General features: G+C 43.9%; 1 protein-coding gene across 6 annotated transcripts in view; it reads right to left on the bottom strand.

Annotated features, from left to right (window-relative positions):
* Nucleotides 1–20,094, bottom strand: part of LOC131887505 (membrane-associated guanylate kinase, WW and PDZ domain-containing protein 2-like) — a 67,603-nt gene that overhangs the window by 37,873 nt on the left and 9,636 nt on the right. The window contains exon 1 of one of the 6 annotated variants that reach the window (XR_009374041.1): nt 11,359–13,128. The exons of 2 other annotated variants lie outside the window; for them this stretch is intronic. Coding sequence is in view for 3 of the 4 variants with exons in the window: in XM_059236132.1 (XP_059092115.1) it covers nt 11,359–12,535 (1,177 nt within the window). In the remaining variant the exon portion in view is untranslated. Of the gene's footprint in view, nt 1–3,379; nt 4,068–11,358; nt 13,129–20,094 lie in introns of those variants that run through there. 3 more of the 6 variants (XM_059236132.1, XM_059236131.1, XM_059236137.1) reach the window with 3 other exon arrangements.

Raw genomic sequence — 20,094 nt, 5'->3', positions numbered from 1 at the left:
AGTAGTATATACTTGGGGACCTCAGGGCACCAACACCTCAATTCTAACCTATCAAATCAATAAGACATGGGGGGCTAAAGCAAGTGTTTCCAAAACCAACTTGAGATTGGAGATTTGGCCCTCATTTAAGACGTGGGCTTTTGAGCCCGTCTAGCCGTAATTGATGGCCGATGCCTCTTTTTCTCAAAGGATGGGAGAGAGGGAGAAGGCAGGGCCAACTCGATGCATCAAAATGACCGGCTTACCTGAAAAGTGAAATGGCTCATTATTTGATTTTGATCTGGGCAACAAGGCTTTTTCCATGACGCCATCGCGTGTATTCTGTATTCCGTGTAAGAGCACAACTAAGACGAGCTTCAATATCTTGTGGTAAAATTTGAAGTTCGCTTTCTATCTCGAGTTTGATGGGCTTTTTTTCCGGCTTCTTTCGTCTCCCCTTTTCGATCTTCCAAGCCCAACCGAGTGAAAGTCTGGTCACATCTTAAAGCTGGTAGAATGTCTGCTAATCCGATTTAATCCTATTTTCAGAAGCGGAACGCCTTACCCATTTTCACTTTCAACTAACCACTCGTGCACTTTTCGATTTCAATTCCTCAGTCAAGTTCAACTTGAACCGAAAACGAACGAAATGAACGAGCCTGCAAGGAGGATTTTGAACTTATTAAGAAACACCTCCTTCTCCTCATAAGACTTATACATGTGGGTACGGACGAAGAAATACTTGTGGATTGAGGNAGGGGGGGGGTCAGCAAGATTTATTTCCGACGTTCGTTCTCTTTGTCCGGTGAAATGAATAAATCTAACTTTCTCCACACGCGGCATCAGGCAAGCGGCTTTTGGGAGAAAGACACACTAGATGATATTTTAAAAGCCTCTTATTCACCCCATCCAGATCCGAGTCGGATGATAAAAACCAGTTTCCCAACACGGTTATTATTGGTGATCTTCATCCACAATCTTTTGATAAATTTCAGGTGATCATCCTCTGCGTCAGAATCTTTGCTCGCATCGCTCCATATTTGGCTCATTAGGGAACGCTACTCTTCCTCCCCAAGCACTGATGTATCGAACATTCTTATACATGGAATCTGCCTCCACTTGACGTCCCAGGAGGACGTTCCTCGGCGTTGTCAGTTTTAGAGGCCTCCTCAAAAGTGGATCAGACTGAAAGGAGTCACAACAATAGATTGCGACTTCATGGTGAAGTCTTTCATCACAGTCTCGACCAGTCAGGCTAGGTTGTTAGTGTGCATGTGCGTGTGTGTGTGTGTCTTGTGCTCAACGAGAGAATTGTCATTACTCCGGACACAATGCTCGAGGATTAATAAAAGAACAGGAAACTTTCACCAAAAATGTGCAATTGAGCAAAGATGAGGAGGGGACATGGATGCCTCCACCACCACTTTCAAGTGAGTGAGTGTATGTGTGTGTGTGTGTCTCGCAAAATATTCCGGTTGGTGGGAAGCTGGATGGACACGTTCATGTGATTTCGGGTGGATATTTGTAGCATCGTCATCATCATCATCATCATCATCGTGGTTGTCGTCGTGGTCGTGGTCGTGGTCGTCATGGCCCTCCATTGGTCATCCTCTCGCTTTCATTCCATGGACAAATAAGAGCCCTCTGCCTTTTGCCCTCAGGCTTGGATGACTTTTTACGAGGCTCATAAACCAATTTGAACCAGAAACGGCCCACATCTGGGTGGTGAAATGAGCCAATATTTCAGCATTCGCTGAGTTTCATTGTGGACTGTTTTGGTGATCGTAGGCCAAGCCAAACATTAATGGGTCTCTCTCTTTCTCCTCCTATCCATCAAGGTGCTGGAGTTGACCCTTGGTCACATGTAACCAAACGCTGAAGTTGGTTCCACCATGCTCCTCCCTCATCTTGTATATCTTGTATTTCCGAGTGACTTGGCCAAGAACGATGAGGCCTACATACATTGTGCTAATTGGTGACGAACAAACAAAAGATCGTGGTGTGGAGCAGGCACTTTTGGTCATGTTCAATGCGATCTCCAGTTCGTGATTAGGCCCAATTCTTTCTCCTCCATCCATTGATGCCAAAACCAACGCAGTCCTCCCAGTCCATGTTGAGCTGACTGAAAGAAGATCTATTGAGAGTGGTATTTAAACTTTTCAAAGGCGAGTTCTCTCCGTGTCTTGCCTCTGGATAGACACCGTGTATCCCGAGGATTTCGATTGGGCTGCTGCTTGGTGAGAAGTGGCGTCAATCTTTGTTCTCACACACTTGAAGCACAGTCCCACCACAGATTCTTGGACGCACAATGCTACCTCTTGACTGGCGAAGACTACTACATACTATGCTTCGAAATTCGGCCACCAGAACTTCTCCGTGTGATCTGCTTGTTCTCCTTCTCCCTCGTTCAATACATTCTTCGATTGAGAAGTTTGACAGATTTTGGCCAAAATTAGGTGAGAGATGATCAACAGATCGATGTGTCAGGTTCTGATTGGCATCATTCTTAATCTTATACGGGAAAAAAAAGATCCGAAATGATATTGCCATCTCAATCTGCCCCTCGTTCATTTTTCGTTTTGCCTTTCCTACGTGAAATGGACGAAGTACTAACTGACCCAGAAAGGAATTTTTAGTGATCCACCACCACTACCACTCTTTTGCAAATAAGAGTGTTGAGGGTGAAGGCGAAAGAGGGACAGAAGTTGATTATGGGTAATAAGAACGTTCCAACACTCCCAACGATGCGTAGCAGGAGTGACGAGAGACGTGGACAGGGTAAATGGGGACAAAGAGTGAACGAACATCGTATGAAATAACCCTCCAGTAATAACCCACTTGCCTTCTAGTCTTGAATCATGTTCCGAGTAATTGACGGAATGGACCCTTTTCCCCTAAATTGCAGTATTTTCCATATGTAATTGTAGTCCTTGTCGTACCCATAACATTCAAGAGTTCAGAGGAAACATCTTTTTTTCAATCGGCATGAACGTGACGTGACGATTGTTTCGGGTCAACAATGGAGCAACAAATAAATAAGGCCAAAGCGAACATTGTTTTTCAACGGTATTTGTCTGCAATTGTGCCTGGCAAGCGGCCAAATTATGCCCCCGAAATCTTCGCTATCTGGACCTGGCGAGTATTCGTAATCAAAAGACGTGCTTCTGCTTTTGTCAGGCATGCTACTTCTGCTTGAACAAGAGAAAAGGGCTCGGCATATGCTAGAATTCTGAGCCATCTGGTTAGAGATCAAAAAGGGTTCAGGGTAATTTGAAAGAAATATTTCCCATTCAACCCCAACAGCATCTCAAACTCGCCATCATAAACTTTGAAGGGAATGATCTGCCAACAAACACCCTAGCGCAATACCAAGAACAGAGACTACTGGCCCAGAACAAACCTGAGGTTGATTGGCAGCACTGAGACACGGAGATAAGATGCAAGATGCACTTGAAAGATTCGTCTTGTTCAACGCCATTTGGGATCTCTTCAGGCGAGGGAGATTGAGAGGTGACTAGCAAATTGGACGGCAAGTGGATAACGATTAAAAGCACTTTTTTCTCTCCTATCGCCCATTCCGATCGGAATAGCCTGATCACCGCTTCGACAGCTTGTTCCAGACTGTTTTGGTAACGAATCCTTTTCTCAACGTGATCGAAAAATCTCTTCCGATCGGCGAGCGTGTCGTACATAGCTCTCTTTCGGAAGAGTTATTGATTGGCTTGAGATGAAGTATTGCCGTTTCTTTCTTCCTGATAAATATTTGTTTTTTTTTCGTGGGCCCCGAGGGCCGATTTTGTGGCACACGTCTTCTACGAGATGAAAGGGTCTTCAGATGCAGAGGAATTCTGTTCTCTCCCCTCTTCCTTACCATTCACAGGCATCCATCCATTGGTGGGGTTGGTCGGTTGGCCCTTGGCACAAGCTGGTTCAGAGGCAAGCGAATAGTCATGATGTCCCATTTCTCTCACTCCATAATGAAAACGAGTCTCAGGCTCTTTTCAATCTGTCTTTCGTTGCCTCATTCAATGGCAGGTTAGGAGTAGAGCAGAAAAATCAGACTTCACAGACTTTTGTATTGTTTTGATACCGTTTCTTTAGAATCGTGTAGCGGTGATTAACGACTTTGCGAGCACATTCCACTTCCACGAGCAATACGACGAAAGAGTGCTCTACTCCATTTTTCAAGTGCGAAATTGTGCTCAGCTAAATCAGAGGAGCACATGGGGACTGAACAGTGGGAGGTCTTTGTCGACCACGCTAAGTACATTGCATTTGTATCGCCTTGTTCCTTATAAACTAATCCGTAGAGTGACCATTCGAAATGAGATTTGCCACTTCATGATTTTAAAATGGACAGGTCAAACTGAAATTTTCTTCGGGACTATCGACTTACAGTGTCACGAAACCTTGGATACGTCGTGTTGTCGCATTCTAATTGAGCTACTTTTATAGACCAATTACGCCGCAAATAATCGCAAATCTTGTCCAAATAAACCTCAATGGCTTCTACGACGGCAACAAACATTTCAAATGTTTGATTTAGTGGCTTCTTTCCACCGGAATGGAGAGTGTGTCATTGGTAAACAAAGAAAGTCCTTTCCCGAGTTTCCAACTCAGCTTTTTGGGAGAAAGTGTGCGAGTATCGATGAGGTTGGTCCTTGTCTTGCAAAAACAGTGGATGCTATTGAACATAGAAGTAGAAGTAGTAGCAGTAGTAATAGAAGTACTGGATGGAATGAATGCAACATTCTTCCTCTTAACAAAGGAATGCGAAGATTGCCAAACTATCCCGCTAACTCGCTTTGGGCCCAATAAATCTACGACTTCTATGAGTGCTACTCGTGGATACATGGACGGTCGTGTTCAATGTACACAGGCTCACATACCAGGCACGTAAAGTAGGCATCCCCGCTAATTCGCTTTCAATTCTGACTCAGTCTCCGTGTCTTTCCTGGAACGCCCCACCCTCTCGTTCAAGCGTACTAAAACACATTGAGCCAGCTTGAACCCCTCCTCGTGTGACTTGCATTTGCACTCCGAAGGAATGTCCTGGATGCAAATTATAGCCGAATCCTGTCGGCACCTTCATTTTTATTTCAACTGGCCGCCGTTCGTTTACATGAAGACATTGCCTTGGCAGATTGGGTAAAAAATCGGCGAATTCCTCATGGGGTTGTCAGAATGAGCACGTTCACTTTCGATGGTGTTCTACTTTGGTTTCAACTCGTCAAAAACCTCATTTTTTCGGTAAACCAAGGATTGGAGAGCATGATCTCCTTGGGTGGTGATCTATGTAGGGTGTCAACACTACCATTAATCAAGGCTTTAACGAGCCGGTTTCCAGGATTTCCATTAGAGTTTTTGTCAGATTTATCGACTCCATTGTCCCTCTTTCTTTGTTCTTTCCAACATGGTTTCTCTGCTGCATTACCGAACGAGCCCTGATCCTCGCTTCATTTCAAAGTCATAGGGTTGAAAGAGGGCTCTTAGTTTGAATCGGTCACCCTAAAACCCCATTCAATCAATCCTACTCAAATGAACATGGTCTCGCGGTAAATCAAAACAGATAAAGCCACCCAAGATTTATGGATGCTCGTCAAGATTGAATATATCAGTATTTCTGGAGGGTGACCACCGATCATAAATTGTTGGCAATTAGTTCACGGGGCTTATCAGATTATATTCGCCTAATCTTGGCCATAATTCTTCAGTATGCTTTATGGGAGGCGCGGAGAGCTTGGGACTAATTTGAAATTAGGTCAACACCCTTGGGAGTTGGGAGAAGGCATTGACATCCGGTCATCAATATTCCGCCGAGCTATTAACATACTTGAGCTTCCCCTTCGCATTCAAGAAAGGGTTGAAATGGGAACGTCTATGCTTTTTTAAGGGACTGTGGCTGGCGAGTGGTGGTAGTCAAGAAGTCTTTTGGTAATTATACAGGGATGAAATGGATTTCTTGTGTGCCCAGGGTGGGCCAAAAAAACGCCTGTGCCCTCGAGTCTATTTCTTGACTGGGAGGTAGGAGAAATCTCTTTCATTGAATATTCTTTGGGAAGCTAATTCCAAGCGATAGACTTCACATCTGATTTAAAGAGTGTCAGAAGCCTCGAAGAGTTAAGCCTTTCAAGCACATCAATTACACGCGAGACAACTTTCATTCGGCGAGGGCAATCTCGTCCATCTAAATTCAAGACAGCAACGAGTTTCAGACAAGAACAGTTGTCTCAAAGCCAACTAGTATATCTAGAAGTCAATATTGCATGTCCGAAAAACAACGACTTGACCATAATTTGTTTGGTCGGCGGCGCTCAAAACGACCGACCAGAAATTCCACGTTGGTTTTTCGGTGCATCTGTCTGTGAGTCCCCGGATCCGATTTCCCAATACTATGTCTTTCAAATGATTTGTGACAGGTGAATCGGGAATCCAACCCTCGAAGTTGTTTTGTGAACTCGGTAAGAGGCATTGCGTGGTCCTTCTGAAATTTCTTCTTTTGGACTTCTTCCTTCAAGCGTAGAGAACAGTGTGTACCTAGTACTACAATAGTGAACTGTACCGATGTACATATGTACATATGGACACATGGACGTGGACGGAGGGCGCATATCCCGTCCAAGAGGATACGATGCATATGCAGGCCCTAATCACTGGAGTCGTTTGCCATTCCGAATCGAATCCCGTCCCAGCAATGACAAGTCCAAATTGGTGAAGGGCAGTTCCAAAGTGAATTTTCATGGTTGTAATCAATTCCGAGAATCTAATCAGATGCTGCTTCTGCGAAGACGAGGAAGACGCCAGGCAAAGGCTGGCTTGGGTTGATATCCACCGCCTTGCTCATGGGCTGCTCATATTTATGAGGCAGAGAAAACATTTCCAATCCTACTCATCAATGACACACAGACACATACTATCTACCTACTGTAAAGTGGTTTTTCCCTATTGAATATAGAGAGCAAAAAGGCTGTAAAAAGGAAAGAGAGGCCCTTCAATTTCAATAAGTTCATTTCTTTATGGCTCGACCCACACCTCTGTCAGAGCTTTCAGAGCTTTCAGAGCTTTCTGAGGTGTCGTCTCGAATGTGCTTTGAATATCAATTTGAATGAGAGAGAAACGAGAAGTGGAGGTTTTACTGTACACACTGTATTCCACCAAAGTAGTCGTGCTGCTGTTGGCTCTTACTGTCTGTACTCTTCCTTTGAAACACCACAAATTTGATCGGAAACCAAAGTGTTGTAAAGAACTTTACTACTTGACACTTTCGCCCTTCTTTCCAATCTGTAGATGTGGTACTTGAAAAGGAATTTGAATTTGCTCTCTGGAATTTCCTGCCCATTTGCAAGGCGAAAGAAAATTCAATAACCCATCTTCAATCTCTAGTGGTGTCCAAATTTTATTGACAAAAAAGATTGAGAGCAGGATGGTTCTGAGGCAAAAAAATCGCTAATCCTTCAGGTCTTTGGACGAAAAATAGTGAGAGCAATTCATCTCTAATGGCTGGCATGATAGATTACCTCAATTATAAACTGAAATGGCCAAAGAGGCCCTCCCCACATACACACTCTTTCTCTCTCTCTCTCTATCTACCTCTCTTTCTTTCTTTCTTTCTTTCTTTCTTTCTCTCTGCCTCTATCTCACACACACACACACACACACACACTCAAGAGGGAGATTATGTCTGTTAAGTTTGTTTCCTTCGAGAAATGAGGGCCAAATGAAATTTCAGTCTTGAGAAGAGAGGAGAAAGAAAACGGCAAAATACCCCTTTGGAATTGTTTTTCCCTCCAAACTTGTTCTTCGAACTAGGCCAAGCACATGTCGAGAATTGAACCAATCTTACCTTCAAAGAAAGGGAACAGATATTAGATGACATTCCATTTGGATGAGAAAAAGAGCTAGGTGTGTAACGACCACTGGCGCCCCCGCTTCATGTCCTGGGAATTAGTCTTCCGAACACCAATTTCTCTCGTCCAACTCTCACTCAGGCCCATTCTCAACTCATAACAACAATTACAGCCCGGTTCAGAAACCGGGCATTGGCTGGTACATGTGTGTGCCTGCGTGTGTGTGTGTCTGAGTGTGAGAGAATGAGAAGTTCTTAATAGCTTTTGAGAACATCTCCATAAAGTTCTGAGCGGAATTCTGGACACTTCAAGAGGTAGGAGGCAAACCCAAATCCAAAACTACCATCATGAGAAACCAAGACTGGCTTTCCGTTTTCCGAAGTTCAGACTTCAAACCAAAGGCTTTAAGCATTCAAGTGCACGTGTGAAGGCAAAAAAGACGGGGAAAACCTGACCAATGTGACTTATGAAATGAAGCTCAAAGCTTGCCCTGGCCTAATTTGATGGTTCAAGATGCCCGAGACGAAACCCATAATGCATAATGTAATCAGTGTGCGTGTGTGTGTGTTTGAGTAGTTAAGAGAGAGTGGTGTGAGTGCGTGTGAAAACAGGCCACGAATCTCATCATGATGTGGGATGCAAGGGCAGAACAGGTCATAACAATCTGTAGATCACATCATCATCATCATCATCTTCATCAACAACAAGAACCAAATTTGACCAAGAACCAACCTATCCAGTCCTTGCTGTACTCCTAGTTTCTTTGGGTTCAGGCGCCAATTTTACAGTTGAGCATTTTAGAGCGTGGAGGCGGACTTGGCTGGGCTGAGCTTGGCTTGGCTTGATTGGGATGAGGTGTTCAATTGAGGCAACATCACAATTAAGATATTACTCCAAAAGCCCTTGCGAGTCTTCCATCTTGTTCAAGACAAACGAAATCCAACGACCCACGCACGGGATTCGATTATCAGATACATTATAAATTGTATAATTCGCTCCCCCTCATTTCCAGTCATTGGCCTGGCCAATGACCGACGAACAAGCACGCAAGCAAGCAAGCAAGCAAAACAACCAAGCAAGCAGCCAACCAAGAAAACCAAGCAACCCAAGCAACCACCCAATCCAACTTGAAGGTTTGAAGTTTAAGTGTGGCATCAATAAATCAGGCAAAACAGCCATGTAGCTACGTAAATTCAATGCACGATGGATGCCCTTTCTGCTCCGTGACGAGATTGCTGCATTTCAGTCCAAGTACCTGGACGATAAAAAGGAACTGGTTTGGTTGGCTTGATTCAAATGCGGATATCGCCATTGACAAGCGTGAAACAATGAAGAACCCCTTTTTGGCACACTCGCTAGTTCTCTAGTTCTCTCTCGTGCAACTATAAACGTGGCTTTGATTTGTCAGGAACTCAATGGTCGGAACTACCAGCCTCAATTATTATCCAAGTCAGTCAGTTTTTGTTGGAGAACCCAACCACCGTAAAACATGAAACACAAAGTCCACCCGACGGCAGACGCCGTTGTCCGTTTACTCCGTTGTTTTATGATGTTGTTTTTAAAGGGACTGGCAATATCAGCTCGGGCATGATCCGAGGTGTGATGAAGCAATTCGGCACGAAATGGCTATTACTGGACTCACATGCATGAACAAGATTAGCCTCAAGACCATTTGATCAAGCTCGGCCACGGGATGTTGGCCATCTGGGTGTTTCTTCCGGCCTTTAATGGACCCGAGTTACTGCTTATCCTCAAACATGATTAAGCTCTACCTACGTATGTACGTACGTATGAACCAAATGTACAGAAGCAAGACCATTTGAAGGCAACACATTGGCCAGATTTGCCGGATTTGCTTTCACCACCGTTGTCATTGAGGTTGGTCCAAGGGAAATTTGACCAATTTCACCCTTTCCATTTGTCAACTGGACCCCAACAAAGGAATGTTTCAAATGTGCTTTTGACAGGCGCTGGGATTACGCATCGGGCTCCCTCATCATAAATATATATCATCTGTCCGCTGGATCGGCTTCATGAAAGAAAATGTGGGGAAGTCGTCCAATCCCCAGAGGGCCATTGCACCATTGAACATGATCTTTCTCTTCCGCTTGGCCAAGCACTTTGGTTATAAATTCATACAAATTTTATGAGATGCTCTTTTTTTTGCTTTCAGTTGGATGGCATAATAGCGGAGGAATGGGGCTGGACTGGCATGTCTTCTGGAAAGAAACTCATTAAAGGCTTGTTGATCTCTTGTACTTTTTTCTGATGATTATCCATGGAGACAGAAAATGCACTTGGGAGGAGGAGGAGGAGGAGAAGGAGGAGGAGGAGTGGGCATGTCGGCCACGCATTCGCGAGAGATTGTCCCGATCAATTTGCGATATACACGCCATGATGAGCACCAAGCACTCTGAGAATTCAGGTCAACCCATTGCCGAGTTCAAGTGAATGATGCCCTTGTCTCCGCTCTTTGCAAGCACGGTCCGCGAATGACTGGCTGAGCAAATTCTTATGGCCTTACTTCGGGTTGTCACCATATCTACTACCTTCGACTGATTGGGCGGGATTGGCTGGAAAGTTTCTGGGATGGAATTAGCGGAAATTTCTACGAAAAGAGAACCCTTCCATTGTTGGAAGACGGGGAGAAAACCTCAATTGGTGGATTTTATGACCTTCCTTCTGTTCTGAGAACACTTGGCAATGAACCGACACAACCTCACACAGAATGGCAAGAAGGGCGAGAGCAAGGGAGACCAAAGCGCAATTCCACATACTACCCGATGACCACATCATAAAACTAACACTTCAATCGGTTTTTCCCGTACCCTTGCCATCAATCTTTCACAACTCATGGTTTTTTGAATAAGCTTTCCTTTCATACATGTCCATGAAATCGGTTCGCCTCTTTGTCTCATATTTTGACAAATATGGTAAATCCAGTCAACGTTCTCAGAAGTGTCGCCAATTGTGAATCTCTCGATGCCTTTTCGAGTGCGTCTCCAACTCGTTTCAGAGACATGATTTAGAAATTGGACGGGAAAAAAAAAGCACGAAAAATGAGCTTGATTGCTCTGGAAATGGCCTGGGAGATGATTATTTTTATCGGAAAGTGCTTACGGGCGTCGGTGATGGGCTTGATGGCCCGACTCCAATCAGCTTTAAGACACCAAAGTTGTCATTAGAAACAGCGACCACTGAAGAATGAGACTGATAATGTGGAAGAAGACACCGTCAACCTCAGCCAAGATGTCTTCCACGGACAAAACTAATACTGGAGGACGCAGGACGGGAAATTAGAAAGTATGATCGGAAAAAAGGCGGTGGCGCATTTTCAATTAGAAAAATGCCGACACGTTGACATTCACAGACACAGACGCGCACAGACAGTAGAAGGAGACATCAAAGAAGCTAGGTGTAAAGGTATATAGGTTCATTCACCACGTGTTCAGCCGTCTCCTTAAGCTATACGTGTTTTGTTTTTTTTTCCCTCACCAAGGAATGAAGACATCATGGTCACTCTTTTTCTTACCTTGGTTGTTGTATTCTTTTGATGTGGCACTTGTTGGCTCACTTCGCGGGCTAGGCAGAACAAAATAGCCATCACTGGTTTCTAGGATCTTGAGGCCATCCGTGGAATCGCCGGGAGGGGCCGTTTTGTTTTCTTGCCCGTTATGTTCGGGACTAAGTTTCGTTTTGTCCTTGGCATCGTCTTTTTTGGAGCGTCTAAAACTCAGGACACGTTTGGCCTTCTCTTTCGTGTTCTCAGCTACCTTCTTAGCTTTGGGGGACTTTTTCTCTTCCTCGGCTGTGGTGGCCTTAAGGGCCTTCTTCTGCTTTTTCTTTTCATTCGCTTTTGATTTTTCCAGCTTCCTCGCTTCTTCCGCCCTCTTCTTGGTCTCCTGAGTGGCAGCCTTCGTGGATATTTGGGGCTTATTGCCCTTTTCAATTTTCAAATTGGAAATTGAATTTGACTTCTGCTTACTCGCTTGCTTATCCTGGGGGGTGATTGGTTTGGATTTGTCGGATCTCTCAAATAACGAGCTCACGGAGAGTGAGCCCTTTTTTGCTTTGTGGTCAACTTTAATTGGAATCTTCGAGGGAGACGTTGTGTCTCGCTCTCTGCTCTTTGACTGGGCCCTTTCAAGTTGACGCTCATCCCAGCTCTTGATATCGCTCTTCAACACGGGGCTGGGCACGGAGCTGGAACGCCTCTTCAACTCAGCCTTGATGTCGTGGTCGTCATTGCGTTGGTTCTTGGTTTGATCTCGTTCCATTTGGGTTCCAATTTCCACCGTGCGATTTCGAGACAAGACCGGGATCGAACTGGATCGGGCCGGGTGAGCCGGGATGTGACTGTTCACCGTTATGGGCACATCCGAGCAATGCTTGGACGGGGATGAGTGGGGCGAGTCATTGGTGGACTTATGGGACGAGGGTGTCTCTGATTCGTCCCCGTCTAATGAGGAGCCCTTATCCGAGGTCTTATCATCCGCCTTGCCCGGATCCTTGGTAGGGGGACTGTGGGTGATCTCACCCACTGAACAGTCCTTGTCTTCCTCTGGTTTATCCTCATTATCCGAATGGTGATGGTCCTCCTCTGGCTGATGATTGTCGTCTGGATCCATACTGCACGGCTCAAGCGAGTCTGGGCTGTGGTAGTGGATGTAGTATTCGTTATTGTTCTTGATCTCGATCACACTGCACATCCTCACCCACTCTAAAAATGAACTCGGAGCTGTCTTCGTCGACAGAAGTGGTGCTTAAAGCAATTTGAACCTGTCACAAGTTTATTTTTCCAGTCCTCAAAACTTCAGACAAAAACAGAGACATCAGCCACCCTGCCGGAAAGTCCAAAGTTTCTCCCGAAAGTGCGAAAGTGGGGGTCGTGTCTCAATTCTCGATTCTCGAACGTTATAACAAGTGGATCGTCGTTGGGGGAAGGAAGAATTCTCTCTCGCTCATGGCTCGAAAGCTCAAAACTTGTCACGTTTCGTAATCACTTCGTATTTGGACAGCATCGGCCACAGTTTGTGTTTGTAAAAGGAAAATCTTGAAATCTGTCCAATATGTTTGCCAAGGAATGAATGAACGAACGACCGGTCGGTCGGTCGGCGGTCGCCTCACTGACTCTCGTCCTTAGAGCCACGTTTCCACTCGATTGCTTCGCTTTTCCACTTTGAAACGGTAACGAAGATTGGGGTGGAGAAGCAGAGGTCATATGGAAAATCCGCTGGATTGTTTTCAACGGACTCTATGGAAGCTGTCAACCTCGCCCAGCAACCCCCAACGACCGACGACTCGTCCTCACCCCTATAATAAGGGCGGGATATTTTTTTCGGGTGGGGGAGGCCTGTTTACGATCACACAGGAAGTTGAGACGAGCTTCCAACTGATGGTTTCCAGGATTGAATGCGATATCACTGACAGACCAACGGTGGCGACGTGAAAACCGGGGAATATGTTTCAATTTTTCCCCCGAGCTACCGCACGATGGGGGGTTTTCACTTCATGTCACGATATTCAAGAACAAAAGGTGATATTCCGAGAAACACTTCTCATTATTTTGCACCAACCACTGCAATGAGCCACGACCAAGAGGAAAACAGGTCACTACTCACTAGACACAAGTCACCACACATCATAACTAAGTTACACACTTCCAGTCAGTCAGTTTCGCAACTCGACGTGGAATGAAATTTCTGTTTGCAGAATGGTGTCATTAAAAAAACTGGATAGAGTGGGCTTTTGACCAATCCAAAGTGAAATGACCACTGGGGGAGTTGGTTCACCTACTTGTCACTCACGTTTTCCAAGAGCTACTAACCTGAAGAAACTACAATCATATGAGACAAGCACACGCACGGGTTGATCCGCTGGAAGTCCGATCCTCAAATGCGCTTGCTTGCGCAAAAAAACTGGCCCGAGAGCGCATGCAGTCGCCAAGGATGATTTTTCTTCCCCCATATGTACAGTACGTAATACTCAACTCCTTGCAGTATGAGATATGCGTTTTGTTTCAGAAGTTAAGGCCGACACATCCCCAAAGAGATGAACTTGTTCCTGAGGCCCTCGTGTCATAATCATATTTTTTTGTCAAATCTCTTTAACCCAGAAACTTGTTGAGAGAGCTTAGCTCATCCAATAGAAAGTTTTTGAAGAATTGTCGGTATGGTCTTTTCAACATTAGCCAATGTGAGAACTTGAATTGGGTCTACGACTTTTCATATTTAAAGCAAGTTACTGCCTTCCGCGCATTAAACTTCAGTGCTTGACAGAAGAAATATTCGCAAATGCCCTAGCATAGTATTTTTTTTTACATAAGCACGGTGGGATTACCCCAGGTTTGTTTCTGCTTGGCCTCCACTTGCAATGACCTAATTAGCATTCTGGGTCGATGGATGTAGTAATTTCCCATTGGGACAAACATGACACGAGCATGAACAATTGCTGGAGAGGTTGCGCCGGAGTGAGCTTGTGTTTCAATCCCAATAATCTCCTCATGCTAGCATGGACAAAACTTTTGAGACAAAACGTCATGGGACGTTGAAACGCTCATACTCACATATGCCGTGCTACACAGGTCCAAGTGTTGGGCCTGCCTCCCAACGGTCTATCGGTCCAGTGACATGGACGGAAAAGAGCGCCACCACCTTTCGCCGGCTGAACTATGGCGAGCTATTCGTACCTCCAGCTATGAGTAGGACCAATAACATACTCGGGAACCGAACCCTGGCCGGACAAGGCGGTAACCCCGAGGTTCGTCTGTGAATATCAATTGCCACCGTCATCAACCACAGCAATCGTCCAAGCAAGAAGGTTTTGGCGGGCTTGGCACAATTTTGGCGGGAGCGTTGATTATCCCCCCCCCAACTTTTGTTCACAGTGCAAGTTAAACAGAGGTAATGGCCAAGTGCCCTTAATCCTTTTTTGTTCGTGGAGTTGCGTATGAACCTATGAACCTGGGCGATTGGCCATTGTGTTAGTGAACTTTGGAACTCAAACTTGGCATGGCCGGAGGAGGTTCTAATTTCGATTTTCGGTAGCCAATGGTTTCATGTGACATGCTGTGTCACCATTTTATTCATCGTGAGTCTCGGCGGAGGTTATCATTGTTTCAATCATAGATCACGATAACACTCCCGAAATGAACAATGGAACGAACGATCGTTCCATTTCTGCTTGAATCTCATCCACCTGCTTCTTTGATGATGCCATCCCATTTCGGGCATTTAATCTTCGAGAAGAGATTGGCGATGCTATGAATTGAAGTTGAGTTTCTGGAAATGCACATATTACTGTGCGTCATAATACTCGCAATAATGTTCACCTTTCCTCGCCAATGTTCGTGTGGTCCAATTGTTAGGGGGCCAGGGGGACCGCAAAATTCACATCAACAGGATGTAGAAGCAATTAAACAACTTACTAATTCATTGGAAGCATCACCCAAAGCGACAAAGGGCGTCGGAAACTCATTACCACTCTACTCTCAATGCTGATGAAGTTAGTTAAATGTACATAAGCCATACCCACTCGAAAGTTTAACAACCCTTCATCGTGCACAACAGTTGGTGAGCAATCCTCTAAAATATCCTTGGAATTCTAGGAAATGTCCCTTGAAAGGAAAATTCTCAAGAAAAAAACATATGTAGAGCAATGTCGATGGTGAATGGAATTCATCATGTTGTAGCGTTGACCGGAGTTCAGATAATTCAAACTTAGCTTTCAAACGGTGCCGTTAACAATGCCCTCAGAAACGGGATTAGGGCCGATTGAGGTCGCTTTTTACGCTTTCGAAATGGACCCAACTTTGTGTGCACAAAACAGCTCTTTTTTGTTTTGATTCATGCATCAAAAAAAGTTTAGCTGCAAACAGAATGGAGCGAACAAAACGAAAGTGCCATGTGGACAATTGCAAAGGATAAATTGAGCATGAGTTTAACGTTCTCGGAACTTGAAAATGTACGGCATTTCATTGGCCATTTCTGAAGAGACAATCTGAATGAACTGGCAATGCTCTTTCGCCATTGGAAAAGAAATATCATAAGCTTAACGATTAAAAGTGGAATGTCATTTGACTCAACAAGTTTGCATTCTCCTACTTTCACTTTGACATGCTCTCGACAACAATACCTTTTCGGTTCCAGATCAATAAACCTTCAATCGATATTTTGTTTTACGGACCAAACAGCCATTAAGACCTCATTCAAAATAATAGTCATCATCAAAAACCATTTTAAAGATTTTGTCAAAGCCCTCTAATGGCTTTGCAAATTTTTGGCTAATCCTCATCCTCGCCAGACTCGTTTTTTTACTTTAATGATCGTTAAAATTTTGTGAGGATGGTCGTGGAGTGTCATCTTTCGAAAAGCCCTCTAGCGTCCAAATTTGCACAATTATTGCTTGGACCTCCAAAATCCTTGAACTTACGACTCAACAGAATTTAATGTTGTCTTCTTGGTTGTGACAAAAATGCCAAGAAAACACGAAATTCGTTCATGTTTCTCGCAAGACCTCTAATGATTCATTCAGTCGAAGACACATCAAAAAGCCAGGCCCAAACAAGTAGGTACGGGTAGAAAATGATTGATCGTTACATCGGTGTCACTTGCTTAACCAAGTGAAGCCGAGAGAAGTCGACTAATCTGAAATAGCATAAGTCTGATGAATGGAGATTTCTACACAGCACCTTTGGCATATCGGATCTGAAAGATCATCTAGTACATGTACACTCCATACTGTTGTTGTCCATATTGGCTCCTATATTGATAGTCATTATTAGTCTGGATGTAGTGAAGAACGTCGACGCAGACAACGCTGTTGGTTAAGACAGATCCATGGAAAGACAGAGCAGGGTTCATTATTTGGAACGGAGTGACAGAGGGTTCTATAGGACGACTAAAAAGACCATAATGGAGTCGTTCAGTCGTATCACTTTACACATTGTCTCTCAAATATCGAAACAATAAAGGGTGTGTGCACTCTGCACTCTGGTCTGTCATTGGAAGATAATGACATTTCAACATTTACCAGAAAATGGAACACGTGACAAAAGAACACATGAAAGAAAAAGAATCCACATTCTGTACATATTCCAAGGATACGACTTAGTTTAATAGGCCAGATGGTGAGTCAAAAGAGTTTGGACATCCTCATGAAAACGGAAAGAACGAGATGGAGTCACATGGTGCATAGGGGGTCTTAATCTTCGCAACTAATTGAAAATTGGTCCTCCTCCTGAGAATTGGCTGGCTTGAAATTGCTTTTATACATGTTCAGCATCTTTAGCTCGAACTTCAAAATGTAATGACATTTTTATTGGCCTTGATATGGTGGCTGAGAAATGCTATCCCGGCTATTTATTCCTCAGCGTGATTCAGAAGTAGAATTTCAAATTTCTGACACGACCACGATTCTTGTGAATCATCTCGTCTCGTCTCATTCCATATTCACGTCACCACGACTAGACCAGATCTTTGGAAGTGCTCAAAACAAATCAAGAGTGAAAGTTCTTCATTTTTGGTTCCATTTTCCCACTCATCTCTTGCTTCGCTGCAGAAGCATTAATGGTGATATGGGAGTGAAAATGGTCGTCGCAGTAGCAAGTCGTGAGGGCTCCTACTGTACTGTACATCATCGGCTATCCTTCCATTGCAGATAACTTTTTTACACCCATCCACAAGACCTCTATGCACAAGTTTAGTTGAAACGGGGCTTGCTTTTCCTTTTTAAATTTACATTCTCCTCCTACACTTGAGCCTTTTTGGAACAATTGTCATATTGCTATGTTTGGTCACCCTCAGAATAATGTCTCGGTTATAAAGTGAATGACGTGAGGTGCTTCTTCATTGGACTAGTAATCAACAGGAACGTTTCGGAGTTAGTTTCATGGAGTTCTCGTGTGGTACGAATTATTAAAAAGGAGGAAGAGATCATTAAGAGTTGTTTTGAAACGATTCTAGAGAAGATTGGACTTTCTACGAACCAGGTCGATGTTCTAGTGTTTGTTTTGAAGGTTTAGTCTCATTTGGTCCAAGGGGTTTGCACTACTTCACCTGAGTTTCCCAGCCTCTCCCTGGTAGCCCTTCTTTTTCCATGCAGATACACATCCACCCAGAATGAGGCAGTCATTTTCTTTCGTTTTTGAAGTGTTGACCTAATCTAGCATCATTATCCCCTATTAAAGACCTCCACGCACGAAACCCAGACCAAAGGGATCTCAAGCCAACTTGATCGGAAAAGACGCTCTCACGAATCCAGATTGACGTTTAGGCGAAAGGAGGAGCCCTTATGGGACCTCTTTAAGCATGTGGACTAGTTTTGACCCCTCGGCAGTCTCCCAAAACTTCCGACACGTTTTATTTTTGGGCGGGTTTGGATGACCTTGTTTGTGTGAAATGTGGCCTCTGCTAAGTACTTTCTCGAGAGTTGCAACGAGTGCATGTCCTGTCTAAAGGAGTCCGACCGTTTTCAAAGTAGTGCATCGAAGTACAAGGGATTTCATTAAGGCAGAGGGCTCGTAAAATTCAAGAGACAGTGAGAGAGGAAAGACTTTTCGGGTGGTAGATGAAGCCCTGATGAGTCCTAATAGTGGACGAGGGATCTTTGTTCGCTGCGCCTTGGTCATATAACAAAGGCTTTTGTTTCCCCCGAAACTCCTCAAATTGTTAGACGATGATATCAGCAAGAACATTATGGTCCTTTTCCGAACTAAAATTGAATGTTAAGCTTCCATAAGCGCGAGTAAAGAAAAAAAACCGGCCAGAAGTTTGTAATAGTTCTAGTCTCCATCCTTTTTGCCTTGTCGCTTGGACTTAAAAAATGCATGCAAAGTGAATGCTGAGGAAGGCGAAAAGTGTCGAAATTAACAAACTTCTCCGCTTCTTCAAAAACTAGGCAATATCCATCCTCCTTCATTGCCTTGAAGTGTTCAAACGAACCGATTTGTAAAAATCAAAGCCTCTCGTTCAGTAAATGAGGAAGGCAGAAACCGCGGACATTGACCTGCTTTTGATTTGAATGGTTTCCAACGTGAATGAACTTCTCAAGCATTGGACCAGATCGACATTTTTTTCCCGTGGTCGCTTATCCATATAACATGCGCACCTGCTTTAATGCCAGTAATGTACTTGATAAAAATGTACTACGTACACCAAATCAAATCGCCCAGGATCATGCCAGGTTTCGCATGTGGATTATGTTGGTGGATCTGTTCAAATCTTGAAGTGAAGGTGTACGGACCAGGGATCGAGTTGTTCCTCGGACAGTTTGCATGAGTGAAAACAAGTTCGAGTTATAGTGAAGGGTCATAAAAGTGTGATTGGCAGTCTTGATTTTACACCTTGCACAATCACTTGCGCTTGCGAGCTTTTAAATAACGAATAATGAAAAAAGCGTAGAAAAGGAAACCACTGGTTCAGTTTTGACACCAAATATACCAACCTTGCTCTGATTCAAATTCATTTTATGGACTGGACAGATATGCTTTTCAACATGTGTACCCTGAACAAGGTCATTTTCATTTCGTTGTAGGGGGTCCATCAGTGGGAGAATGAGAAGATATGACGTATCATTTGAGCCTTCATTATTGGAAGGAAAGTGAGGACGAGAAGGTAACCTGATATCTAGCTTACTAATGTTGGTTAGTCGATAGGAAGATCACGCTTTCCTGACTTTCCAATCTCGCCCACGATCCACTCGAAAGCCCAGTTTCAGTAACGGACTTATTTTGGTACGGTCCTTCAAATATAAGCTCCGTTGTAATGTATGATAAGTAGGACTGTAAATAAAAGGCAAATAGAAATGCCTTAGAAACTTTCGTAATGAATTAGATCGGCAAAAAGGCTTTCACAGCAATTAAAACTGCAAAAGGGCCCAATACTTTATAAGAAGCCATGAAGAACGAAACGGTTCAGAATGGATAAATTTTGTTGAATTTTGTGATTAAGCAGAGTTTATAGATTGCTTTTCATACTCAATTAATTAGGACCATACAAAAAATCGACTTTTTCCGCCTGAATTTAACTCAAATTTAACTCAACAACATTTCCTAAGCTTTGTTATCAAAACCCTCCCGATTTCCGCTCTACAACGATTGATGACTAATAATTTTATTCAAACTGAAATTGAATCCTAATTTCTCTTCATTCCGCTTTGGTGTCAGCAACCATCTCTTCGAGGATTGCCCTGTTAAAGAGGATTTTATGGCAAAGTTTTTATTTGAAATAAATTCTAAAAATGATCCAGCGCACCCTTGTTCATATTTTTA

The sequence above is a fragment of the Tigriopus californicus genome, chromosome 9 (genome assembly GCF_007210705.1).
Source record: "Tigriopus californicus strain San Diego chromosome 9, Tcal_SD_v2.1, whole genome shotgun sequence".
Lineage (NCBI taxonomy): Eukaryota > Metazoa > Arthropoda > Copepoda > Harpacticoida > Harpacticidae > Tigriopus > Tigriopus californicus.
This window is presented reverse-complemented; position numbering and strand designations above follow the sequence as displayed.